The sequence below is a fragment of the Nelumbo nucifera genome, chromosome 7, assembly GCF_055504915.1.
Source record: "Nelumbo nucifera cultivar China Antique chromosome 7, China Antique-T2T, whole genome shotgun sequence".
NCBI classification, from domain to species: domain Eukaryota; kingdom Viridiplantae; phylum Streptophyta; class Magnoliopsida; order Proteales; family Nelumbonaceae; genus Nelumbo; species Nelumbo nucifera.
The window spans coordinates 14,870,258-14,883,060 of record NC_142655.1 but is presented as its reverse complement, the minus strand read 5'-3'; the positions used below and the strand labels follow the sequence as shown (position 1 = coordinate 14,883,060).

Below are 12,803 nucleotides of genomic sequence, written 5' to 3'. Positions count from 1 at the left end.
AATAACTGATGAGGGGCCATGTAGTTCAGCACTTTGGAGGGCATGCGATTGATGACATAAGTAGCTGCAAGTATAGCATCCACCCAAAACCTTTTTGGAACATTCATGTGTAACATCATCCCGCGAGCTACCTCAAGGAGGTGTCTGTTTTTTCTTTCTGCAACACCATTTTGTTGTGGTGTTCTGGCGCATGAGCTCCTATGAATAGATCCGTGGGAGACAAAGAACTCATTGAGCTCACCATGAAAGCATTCTTTTGCATTGTCGAATTGGAAGATCTGTATTTCAATATGGAACTGCGTAAATACCATCCTCTGGAAGTCTTTCACAATCTTTGGAACTTTGTCTCTACTACGCATAGGAAATACCCATGTATAGCGAGAGTATTCATCGATCAATGTGATAAAGTACTTATGTCCGCCCTTAGAGATTACATTAGTAGGCCCCCATACATCAGAATACACAACATGAAAATGAACACTTGATCTTTTATTACTTGAGTGAATAGTTCTACATTGTTTGCTTAACTGACACGTTTGACACTGGAACTCTGACACTGAGCATGACTTAAATAAAACCGGAAACAAAGACTTTACTATTTCAAAAGAAACATGACCTAAACGACTATGCCACAAAAAATTTGACTCTTATTTAACTGACTATGTGACTCTGAGGATGACACCGAGAGACCAGCTTTGTTATCGAGAATGTAGAGACCATCCACTAGGCTCCCTCTACCAATCGTCCTCCAAGAAGTTAGGTCCTGAAAAACACATGAGCCAGGAAAAAAGGTTACACTATAGTTTAAAGAGATTGTAATACTACTAATTGAAAGCAAATTTATAGGAAGTTGAGGGACATGCAATACACAATTCAGGTTAAGGCCATGGGGAAGAGATATTGATCCTTGGCCTACAATGGAGGAAAATGAGCCATCTGCAAGTTTCACTCTATCCCTTCCTGACAAAAGGCTATAAGTTTGAAACAATTTCGGCTTACCGGTCATGTGGTTGGAGGCCCCTGAGTCAATGATCCAAGGGGAACCCGTGGAAGTGACATGGAATGCAGAAGCCGTATTACCTGATGTAGATGCAAATGAAGTAGAGGGAGTACCAGTGACTGAGCTATCCATTTGTCGCAAAGCCCTACAATAAGACTCCAGGTGTTCTCTGAAGGAATTCATTATATCTTCCTTGGGGTCAAAATTATTAAGGTGGTCCCGGGTAGTACCGGCAACCTGAGTATCTTGGGTTGCCGCATGTGCTGCATTCTGTGTTGTATTCATCTTCTTCTGACCTTAGCCTTTACCCTGTTCTTGGTTCTTCATTGCCCACTTGGGTTTCCCGTGGATGTCCCAACATGTGTCACGTGTATGCTGTGAACGCCGATAGTGGGTACAAAACAACTTGTCTTTATCATCAGTCTTCTTAGTGTCACTTTTCTTCCCCGTGGAGTTATTATTCATTGCAACCAAAGCAACTTGTTGCTCCCCCTCAGCTGTAACCATCACACTCCGCCTACTTTCTTCCGATTGAACAAGGGAGTATACCTCGTGAACCGACGGCAATTCTTTGCTTCCTAGGATCTGAACCCTCAGAGGTTCATAGGCAGGGTTCAGTCCCAACAAGAAAGCAAACACACGTTGCTAAGAGACCAGCTTCCTATAGGCCTTAGCATCATCATCGTGTTTCCACTCTATATCCTGATAATGATCCAATTCTTTCCATATGGAGGTAAGGACTGAATAATATGAAGACAAATTATGGTTTCCTTGTTTACAAGTTGAAGATTCAGCTTGTAACTGGTAAACCTTGGCATAATGCCTTTGCTCAGAATAGGTAGTTTTGGCCTGTTCCCAGATCTCACTAGCGGTGTCTTCCCACATAAAGTTCTTCTTCACATCAGGTTCCATGGCTGCAAGGAGCCAAGACATCACCATATTGTTTTCTTGGTCCCACCTATCATGTTCAGTTGTCTCACCCTTCCATTTATGTAACCAGCTTTTCCCCTTGCTGTTACATAGAGTTTTACACTTTTAGCCCACTCCAGGTAGTTCAGACCATTTAAAGGGGTAATTGGCATGGGAAACATCATGTTTTCACCTCCCATACCAGCTGTGCTGCGGGTCGGTGTAACCCCCGATGAAGTTGATTCATAATTTGCCATAGAATACTGCTGAAAACAGTCCAAATCTCACACAACTACACAACAGTCACAAGCAGAATACCAACCCTCAATAAATTTACTTCTGGGATGTGAGGAAGAAAACAAGAAACTGCTGAAATCAACTCTGTGATGGTTCAGTCATTAAACCAGCCCGGTAATCAGTCCAACACAGTCAAAGCAGACGTTACTATCAGTCCGACTACAGCCCATACAGTCTAACAATCCAGCATCCAAACGAATGTATAGAACCAAGGAATAAGGCCTTCACACCATTGGCCAAAAAAAAACAAAAACAAGAACACACCTGTCCAGCACCTGTACGAAGGTACCAACCAGAAATCGACTTCACAGCATCGAACAGAGAAGAAAGGGAGTCTCTATCAGCATCGCCCTTCTTCAACTAGGGTTTCCTTGATATTACAACCAAGGGAGAACCCACAGGAGGTGCCGCCAGTAATCTGCTAGGGTTTCTCTGTTTTCCACATCCAAGAATTTAAAGAAGGAAAAAAAAAGCGAAGCAGGTTCAAAGCAGGAGGGACCGAAATTCTTTTACAGCCCAAAAACTTGCTCTGATACCATGTAATCATTCATGGAGAGTGGGAGATGAGAGAGAGAGAAAGAGAAGGAAAGGGAGATACGATTGAGAGAAAAAGAAAAACTGTCTCTGGCTGCCGCCAGTTCACTATTTATATTAACTTAATAAAAAAGAATAGAAATTACAAGTATGCCCCTGGCGGCACACCCTAGAAACAAACTAATAAGAAAAAAGGAAAAATAACTAACTGACAGTATCTTAAGAGGACAACCTATTAATAGCAACTATAAAGTAACAATTAAACAAGCCTTACAACAAAACTCAAACACCCTATTCCTTTCTACCAAGCTTCCTATAAGTTTCGGCATCATTGATGCTTTTCCACACAATAATTTCCATTACATCAATCTCTTGCCAAAGGGACTTTAGCATAGAATAATATATGGCCTCATATTTCTCCCCTTGTCTTAGATTATTCACATTGTTCTTCAATTTATAGGCCCTAGTAACATTCAATTTTGAGAATATGTTTCTAGAACACTACCCTGAATCTCCTTGGCTGAATCTGTCCAAAGGTAATGTTGACTTATATGGGCTACATGGAATTGACTAACCACCCAATATCTGTATAATTCTTCTAGATCCATTTTTCATATGTAGGACCATATTCTTCTAGTTTCTTCTTACTACTTGTTAGATACCCCAACTTGCCTCTACTACAAATATGAATCCATATAGATTGTGCCCAGGCCAAGTAATTTGTTCCATCTAAGTTGATTGTGGTCACAGCATTCAATAAAGGTTCTAGAGACCCTACCAGAACAACCCTTATAGGGTCTCTGAAATCACAATAATTTAGAGTTCCACTGAACCCTGCAACCAAAGAGAATTGGTAGAACTGTAGTCACTCCAACTGAACACTCCAGAAAGCTTCCCAACTGAAATCAATTTCCTCTAGGAGTCAAATAGGACCTGACAAGCCCTGAGCGCCAGCCTAACTCAGCTTCCTTGGCCCTTAGTAGAATCTCTCTCTAGTTGGCTAGGGTTTCGGGCAGGAGAAAAACAGAAACTTCTTGTCGTCCTAAAAACCAGATTCTAGGTCTCCAAACCCTTCTCCAATTAGGCGGCAATCAACCAAAAGAAATCAGCAGTCTAACTCCATACACTCTTCCAATCGAAGGGTGTATGGGATTGGAAGAAAAGAAGAGAAAAGGGTTGCTTTGACACCAAGAAGAAAATCAACCCAAGAAAAATAAGTTTTCAATCTGAAAATAGAAGAAAAGGAAAGAAAGAGAAGAAATCAGAAGAGGAACAAGATGGTGAGAGAAGAAGGGAGAAGGAGAAGAGAGTTCGATCAGTTCTCTCTACTTTCTCCTAATTACCTTTTATTAATTCAGTTGTAATAAACAGAATTGCAAAGATGCCTTGATGGGGTGGCCAGCTCATAAACATAACATAAAAAGGAATTAACAGGCCCATATGGACAAGGTGTCAAGGCCCACTAACAAAAAACATAACTAATAAAAGACAAGTAATAAGAAGGGCACTAGGGCCCATTCAGCCCAGTCTCTCTACAAGCTGATACTAGGGCTGCTTTGCCTTTCTGTATAGTAGGACTGTAAATAAGTCCATCTACCAGAATCCAGATTGAGTTATTGATGGAGGAGATATAAATAGAGAGTTGATCATGTTGTCAAATATTTTAGTGTAATTGATGGTAAATTCGGGTCAAACTGAAAGACCTTTGGTTTCCTTGTCAATATGGCTCCACAAAACAAGTTCCATGAAAGAGCTTTCAGTTTCTTTGTCAATTTTTTTTGTATCATTTTGCATATTTGGAAAGAAAAGAAATTCTATTTAGTTGAGAAATAATTGTATATTAGTTGCATAGTTTTCAAGGCGCCAAGGTGAGGCTAGGCTACAGGGGGTGCCTTGTTGCCTAGTCGCCTAAGCTGGCGCCTAGGCGATGGATATTTTTATGTTAAAAACATAGATCCTAGGGTAGTTCCCTAGGTACCATAACCATATTTCCCTAATAATTATTCATAATTTTCATAAGAAAAGCATAAGGTTCATATTAAAGTATAGAAAATCAACATATTCATGAGAAGAAAAAGAAGGAAAATAAAATTCAAAAAATATAGGGGATGAACCCTTATTTTTGTTATAGGAAAAGAAGAAAAGAAAAAGTAATGGTGGTAGTAGTAGTACTAGTACTAGTACTAGTAGTAGTAGTAGTAGTAGTAGTAGAAGAAGAAGAAGAAGAAGAAGAAGAAGAAGAAGAAGAAGAAGAAGTAGAAGAATATATGGAAGAATAAAATGTGCTAACTAGATAAAATTTTAAGTTCTTCCTTACTTATTGGTTCAGGTTTTGAAGTCTTTGAGGGTTTAATACAACATTTAGCAACGTTTGTTTTGATTAAACCCTAATAAATAAGAAAACAATAAAAGGAAATTAGTATATAAACACACAAAATGATTATTTTAGTTTAATGATGTCTATTTTATAATTATAATCTCAAAAAAGAATGAACAAAAAAGTATTTTATAGTAGGAAGTAAAAAACTGCTAGGCGATTAGGCAAGGCGAGCCTCAAAGGGCACCTTGTCGCCTAGGCGTCGCCTTGACAACTATGCTTAGTTGTTCAATGTTGGTCTGCAACAGTTGGCTAACATGTTAGCATAGCAATTGTATATAGGGATAAGCTATTTTGCCTCAACTATGAGGTCTTAACTATTGGGTTAAGTGGAAACCGGTCTCTCATTTGGGATGCTTGGCATCATTGTCATCATCTAAGCCTTGCCCCAACTATATGGGTTTAGCTACATGAATCCTGTTTCGCCATTCTGTCCTGTTCAATGCCATATCAATTGTTAATTTATGGGCATTTGGAACGCTTGGCATGCTGTATATATTTCATATTCACTGATTCAATAAAATCAATTTTGTGACTTATCTAAAAATAAGAAAAAGAACCGCATCTTAATTGCTCCTGGTACTTCACTGTGGGCATATCTGACACACTCCGTTTTTTAGGACATTCTCTCACGTTAATTTTTATATATAACCCCTATGATTATTCTCTCTCATTAACTCCTATGCTATTCAAATTTGTCTAATTGACTTTCTTGCATGCCATTGAATTCCCCCAACTATTATAACCCATATTTTTTGGTGTAAAAACCACAAATAAGAAGATTTGAACCTTTTTCTTTTGGTTGAAAGATAACAAATCCACCATTATACCCTGCTTCAATTACTTGTAGTAATTGCATTTATTCTTAATTTAATTTTTAGACATTTTCTTTTCTTAGTTGATGTTTGTCAATAATTGAAAAAGTGATTATTAAAATTAATATATATATATATATTTATAAATATTAACACAGATCATATTGATTTTTTGAGAATTAAGATATACCATATATGCATGCATATTTTAGTTCTTCCACCATTTTTTAACATTTACCAAGTGTATCTCAATAGTTCACACTTCACATAAACTATTAAAGATGTGTTTCTTATGTGTATACAACTTATTTATTGTCATCTAAAACTCATATTATTGTCATTGATATATTCTTTAGGATTTATTTTGTGTTTTCCTTGTATATCTTAATTTTTCCATTGTATCCATGCATATCCAAAGCACATCGTGATACATCTCTTAAAGTTGCCTTTTTGATACTCTTTGTGTTTCCAATACTTAGAACTTTGCATCAAATGTAAAGATGGCAATTCATGTATGACTATGTGATTTATATGGTAACCAATTTGCAAGAATGATGCATTTCTGAAAGTCCTTAAATTTGATAGTGTTAGTTGAAACATTACAACATTCCTCCAGAAGCCCATTGATGCCAGTGCTAATCGGGATGACTAGCAAATTTTTGTTTATTTCTTTGAAACTAACAATTAGCAATCATGATGGAAAGTAGAGAAGCCAATGAACTAGCTGGGTTCTATGTATCCTTTTTCTTAAAAACGTTAGTGCTCTATTTAGGCCCTTCAGTATGCTGTGTTTCTCTTGTTAATCCTGCAACTGCTGATTGTTGAACATAAGATATAAAATATCCTCCTCAAGTTAAGGTCAATCTTTGCCAAAATCCATCTTGTCCTCCAAAAGGTAAAATGTTGCAGATAACAGCTTACAAAATAATCATTATATTTGTTATTGGCCCATTTGCAGTTTCCACATCACATGGCCACGATCCACCAACTCACATAACCGGTACATGTGGATATTATTAGAACTATATAGCTGTTCTTGTGTGTATAAACTAAAAGTTTCCTGATTTTCTTTTAGCGCCCAAATTGAATTGAAAATCTTAGTAGGGTTAGGCTCTGAAATGGTTATTTTTTTTTCTGTCTCTTGCCCAGGGAAAAGTTGAAGTGACAATTGCAGGAGGAAGAGTTGTGTGGAAAGATGGTGAGCTGAAGGTTCTACCTGGTACTGGAAGGTACATAGAAATGCCACCTTTCAGTTATCTTTTCAATGGTATTGACAAGGCTGATGCTACATACCTTTCTTCCTTGCGGGCTCCTGTTCAGCGCTTCAAAGCTGCAACTTGAGTTGCAGTATTATTTACTTTGAAGCAAGACAGAAGCACATGGGGGGATGGAAAGAATGCAGTGCCATCTTGTATAATAAATAAATTAAGATTGTGGACTGCGTTCCAAGAAGTTACTATTTTTGGTAATGGTTTAGTGTTTGCAAATTGGTTAGTGTTTACTACACAAAAAAAAAAAGAAAAAAAATTGTTTAGTGTTTGCAACATTAGACATTGTTCTGATAATGATATTAAATGACTACTTAAGTCCTCTCGCAGATTTGTTTATTTTTGTCATCTTATGCGCTGAACCATATGTTTATTTTTTTGCCTCGTTCTTTTGTTTCCTGGTTGAAACATAATTTCTTTTCAAAGAACCCACACATGTTGCATTCATTATGTTAACCCTGCAAGACCAGATTAACTAGGGGTGCAAGCTGATATATGAAATTTGTAGGCCTGTAAATCCAGATTCAGGTAGGGATGGGCCAGGGTTTTGCTAATTCCATTTTAGCAAGGTTAGAGAAAAGAGTGATCATGGACTGGCTTGCGCTTGAAACCTTGAATAAGGGGCTTAACCTAGGACCTAGTGTGGCCTGGCCTGCATTCTGGGCCTAAGAAACTTGTATATTATTTAATATGATCGAAGAATGCATAAACTTGATAAATAATAAATTCTTTTTTTTTTTTTGGCAAGTGATAAGTTATGAAGTTGAAATTCACATTGTAATCCATTTAGATTACAAAAGCCATTGCCATTTATTTGAATGAATACATTTACCAAATGGTAAACATGAAGCTCAGCCATTCAAAATGACGATGTACAGAACACAAGGAGAAAGGAAGAGATGGGATTTACATTGGTAAGGCACTTGTAGTTAAAAAATCACGATGGCCTTACACAGCAAGTAAAATATCTGAGAATCGACCTTTTTCTCGACTTTTTGGTCTGCAATTAGTGAATATCATAGGTTAGAAATAATGTCTAATATGTTGTCTAATAACAGCTCTACTGGCTGTATTTAACAAATATTTGTTTTGTATTCTGATAGGTAAAATAATTGAATGATAAAGCATTCGAGGGTATAGTAATCAAGGCCATGTCTGTTGTCAATTTCATCATCATCTAAGTCTTATTGGTTGGTTACATGAATCCTGTTTTGCCATTTCCATGTATTTATTGTGGCATCTATTGATAACACGAAAAGACAAATCAGAATTCATGATCATAAGGGTGTGACAAAAGTTTTAGTATTGGTTATCCATCTGATGCAGCCCTTATCCTTTATTTTAACTTGGGACCTGCAGTGTATGACAAGCTCACACTGATAGTAAGCGGTCAGTTTGTTAGCAGTAAATCCTGATTGATAATAATCAACCCGACTTCTGTTTCAACTATTAAGGAGTTGACAACATCCTTAATAACAACTTATTCACTAAGATGCAAAAGAATAAGTCATTTAGTTCAGTCAGCTCAGCTGTTATCAAATGGCTCTTAAGTGGGGAAATATAGTAAAGTTCAAATTCTTTCTCCATTTTAGTGTGTTTGTTTGTGTATGTATGTATAACAAATTACCTTTAGAAATTTTGGGGTCTTTACCGCTGCAACAGGGTCTTCTTTCTGCTCAAATTCTTTCTCATTTCCCAGGCTGGCGCGCTTGATATCAGCTTTGTTCTGCTTTCTGTTTGCTCGAGCGCGAGAAAAAACCATAGAGTAATCAGTTGCTCCTCCAGCCTTCTGATCCCACCCTCCAAATTGGGGAACGGACATCCACCCATTCTTCTGGGGAAGTGCATCAAAATGATTAGCTTCAAGCTCTTAGTAAAGCCGTTTATCAAAAAAAAAAGAAAAATAAAAGAAATCTTAGTAAAGCCAGTAATTAAAAAAATCTCAAAAAAATGGCGTAATTAACATCTTTTAATATATAACCACAAAAAATGATCTCTTCACCGAGGGAAATTGGAGTTCTATAATCAACCTTGTATTTATTTAAATTCTCCTTGGTCAACGCACATTGAAAAATACAATCTCGACTTTCCTCAGTTAATTAAGATCATAATGTGATATTAGACTAATAATCTTCTTAGGTTATAGAAGAATTCCGTTATACAAAAGAATTCTTTCATTAATAGAGATGAAAGAAGCAGAAAATTGTGATCAGAGATATAAGAGAGATTTATGGTTGTACTTTCTTCATACTATTGCTGTTTTTATATGAACATTTTAGATTGATCCATGCAAGTTTGTTGTTTCTACCTGAAACACCAATTTTGATATTTCATGTTTTCAACTACTGTAAACGCCAATCATCAGCCCCACATACACATTTTTCTATTTTCGTCAATTTGTATTGATCGGCATCGGCCCAAAATGTTACATGTAGAAACACATCAATGGTGTCATTCATTCTCAAATCTCTCTCTTTCTCTCTCTCTCTCTCTCACAGCAAGCATTAAAACACCATCTTGGATTATCTCTTCAGAAAACTTTATAACAGTTTCTTACGACCAATCACAATCTCAATGATCACAAACATGGAGCATTTAAGGTGTAATTTGGTATTATTGCTGTTTCTATTTAAAATGTTTTGGGTTGATCAATACAAATTAGTGAGAGATGCATTATTTATTTCAACTAATAACAATGCATGTGCAGGACTGGTAATTGTTGTTTACCATTGAAACGTTATTTGACATTTCAGGTATTGCACCCATCAACCCAAAATGGTTGGGAATAAAATATCTCTTCTCTTTCACAAATTTGTATTGATCAACCCAAAACGTTTCATATAAAAACAACAATTATACCAAATACAACCTAAGTCAATAATTTTAATGGAAAATATCAGTCATTCATTAAGAAAATCTCTATACAAAATGTGATAGAGAAACCAAGAACTCTATAGTACAATCAAATAAAATTAAACAGAATAAAATTTAAAACAGTAATTATTTTGTTGCTTTACTTCCCATTTCTCCTTACCTTCTCCTTGTGATTTTCCATGGCTGGCTGGGCAACGAGAAGATGAGGATCAGAGGAGTGCAGAGGGTGGGATCTGTGAATGGCCCTGCTTGCGATCCTCTTCTCCTGACTTGAACACCCTCTCCTCATCTCATTTATAAGCTTCTATTTTCTATTTTCTTGGGAGATGATCAAAGCTTGCCACTTGGCGTCTTTTGATCCGTGGCCTCAACTGAAATTGCGCATTTTCTGTTATAGACTATTTTTATTTGCTAAATATTATGTGGGATCAGAGCTTTCAGTGATGTAGTGCATTCTTACTCACGGTTTAATATGTGAGCAAGGTGGGGCCACACTGTTGGATCTGGAAATCGTGACCCCAACTTGATCCTATGATATGGAAAAGATATGATATCTGAAAAACTTCTGACCAATTTACTGGAATCATAAACGTGGTAGCCAATCAGGTATTATTTATCAAAATTCATTGATGTGTTTTGATTGGTCAAAACTCTTCCCATACCATATTTTTTCTGCATCATAGATTTTTCCATTTTTACCAAAAAAAAAAAAACAACTTGATCCTATGAATGGTGATTAGGTTCCTGATGAGATCCTACAACAAAACCTTGATTTTGGATCAGATATGAATTCGTTGGGACTGCCTTCTTGGGGTCTCGAACTTGCCATGTGTCATGCAATGAAAAAGATTAAGAAACTCAATTTGATTGGTCCCGTTCTCCATCAAAATTCAGCGTGGATCAATGTTTGGAAAACTGGATCAGAGCTATTGGTCAGACTGATTGAATCATGACTAAGGCGCTTGGCCGGTTTGGTCATATCTCCCAAACCGGAATGTGTTAAAAACCATCCGAAACCATTGATCTGGCCTGTTTAACCAGTAATTTTTCTGATTTTTTAAACGTAAAGGCAAACCGAACTCCAAAGACCATAACTTTATAGTTGTTCGATTGGAATATTAGTTTTTTTTTTCAGTTTTGAATTACTTTTCATGATCTATTGATGACAAAGTGTCTTCCCCTAAGGGTGATCATTTAATCCTGACTTGAAAATTTATTTTATGTATATATATATTTTATATATAAATACTATAACATGACGCTTATAATCTATACTCTATATAATATTTCATATCATATAATGTACAAAATAAATTTATATGCCATTTAATATAAAATATTTATATAAAAGAAAAGATTGTAATTACGCCTGAGCTTATGTTTGATGCCCGGAACCTAAGCTAAGCTAAGCCCATATCTAGATTATAGCCCATATCACAAGTGAAAAGTTAAGTCCATGGAAGTAATTTTTCCAAAAGTGAACAGGCCTTAGAAATCTAACAACCACTGATATCATGGATTTGAACATAATGCCATTTTACCCTTATATAAAATCATCAAATGTTTGAAAACTGAAATACCCTTAAACCTTTAACAAAAAATCCTCATATATCTTTAAATCTTTAACCATAAAATAAAAAAAAAAAACCATTAAATATTTAAACAAATTTGCTCATATTAACAGTTGAAATTAACAAAAATCTACTAACTTGATTGGAATAATTAATATGAGCATAATAGATATTTATTTTTATTTTTTTTTAAGTCTATCTATTCGTTTCTTTTAAAAGATTACAAATCATTGTAACCCAGCGAGTCAACGATTTAACTCGGATCGGTATCTTCCCGAATCCCGAGTTTCCGGATCAAACCACCGCCTTTGGCATTCTGTATGTATCCCCGGGTTCACCTCAACTTCATTCTTCGACTTTGGCTCTCAATTCGAACTGAAGGCCACAGGGGGTTTAGAATTTTGTTGATCCGAAGGCCCCATAGCTCTTGTTTCCTTTCGATTAAACCCTAGCTGCTCCATCCCATCCTCTCCATTTTTTCTTTTCATTCAAAACCCTAGCTTTAATTCGTCTTGAAACGAAACCCTAGCTTCGTCGCAGCAGGCCGAGGCAGGAAGGAACGGTAATGGCGACCATCAGCCTGCGAAAGGGAAACACCCGCCTCCCACCTGAAGTGAACAGAGTTCTCTACGTTAGGAACCTTCCCTTCAACATCTCGAGCGAGGAAATGTACGATATCTTCGGCAAATACGGTGCTATAAGGCAGATACGAATTGGTACCAACAAGGATACGAGGGGAACAGCTTTCGTTGTTTACGAAGATATCTACGATGCCAAGACTGCTGTGGATCACCTGTCAGGCTTCAACGTTGCAAATCGGTATCTCATCGTGTTGTATTACCAGCAGGCAAAGATGAGCAAGAAAGTTGATCAGAAGAAGAAGGAAGACGAGATTGCTAAGATGCAGGAGAAGTATGGAGTGTCTACCAAAGATAAGTAGAACTCTCAGTCGAATGAATTTAGGATACCCGTCCATGAATTTAGGCTTCTTTTGGATTATATGTAACTTGGGCTGTTGGATTCGTGGACTATATTTGTACAAGTTCATAAATTTGTGGATTAGCTTCGTTTGTTCTGTTGATTAATCACTTGTTGTTGTTTAAAGACTTTTGGCATTGCCTCTTTTCTTGGTATATGCAGATAGTGTCATTACTAGCT

General features: G+C 36.7%; 3 protein-coding genes across 5 annotated transcripts in view; 2 read left to right on the top strand and 1 right to left on the bottom strand.

The window, feature by feature from the left end:
- The window catches only part of PYD2 (pyrimidine 2), a 56,524-nt gene extending 47,915 nt beyond the window's left edge, over window positions 1-8,609 (top strand). Inside the window, exons 13-14 of one of the 2 annotated variants that reach the window (XM_010249180.3) lie at window positions 7,082-7,161; window positions 8,304-8,609. In XM_010249180.3, coding sequence (XP_010247482.1) covers window positions 7,082-7,161; window positions 8,304-8,307 — 84 coding nt within the window. In that variant the 3' untranslated portion in view covers window positions 8,308-8,609. Of the gene's footprint in view, window positions 1-7,081; window positions 7,528-8,303 lie in introns of those variants that run through there. The other variant, XM_010249179.3, reaches the window with a different exon arrangement.
- On the bottom strand, window positions 7,954-10,378 carry LOC148790195 (uncharacterized). 2 transcript variants are annotated; one of them, XM_088891258.1, is made up of 3 exons: window positions 10,235-10,378; window positions 8,828-9,034; window positions 7,954-8,200 (listed from the first exon to the last, which is right to left on the bottom strand). In XM_088891258.1, exons 1-3 carry the CDS (start codon window positions 10,361-10,363, stop codon window positions 8,138-8,140), a joined length of 399 nt encoding a protein of 132 aa, XP_088747384.1. In that variant the 5' UTR covers window positions 10,364-10,378; the 3' UTR covers window positions 7,954-8,137. The 2 variants fall into 2 exon arrangements, with proteins under 2 accessions (XP_088747384.1, XP_088747385.1); XM_088891259.1 differs by having other exon boundaries at window positions 8,828-9,031; window positions 10,235-10,359.
- Window positions 10,379-11,982: 1,604 nt separating this feature from the next.
- On the top strand, window positions 11,983-12,803 carry LOC104590492 (RNA-binding (RRM/RBD/RNP motifs) family protein). Its single transcript, XM_010249178.3, has one exon. The coding sequence runs from the start codon at window positions 12,211-12,213 to the stop codon at window positions 12,583-12,585; it is 375 nt and encodes a 124-aa protein (XP_010247480.1). The 5' UTR covers window positions 11,983-12,210; the 3' UTR covers window positions 12,586-12,803.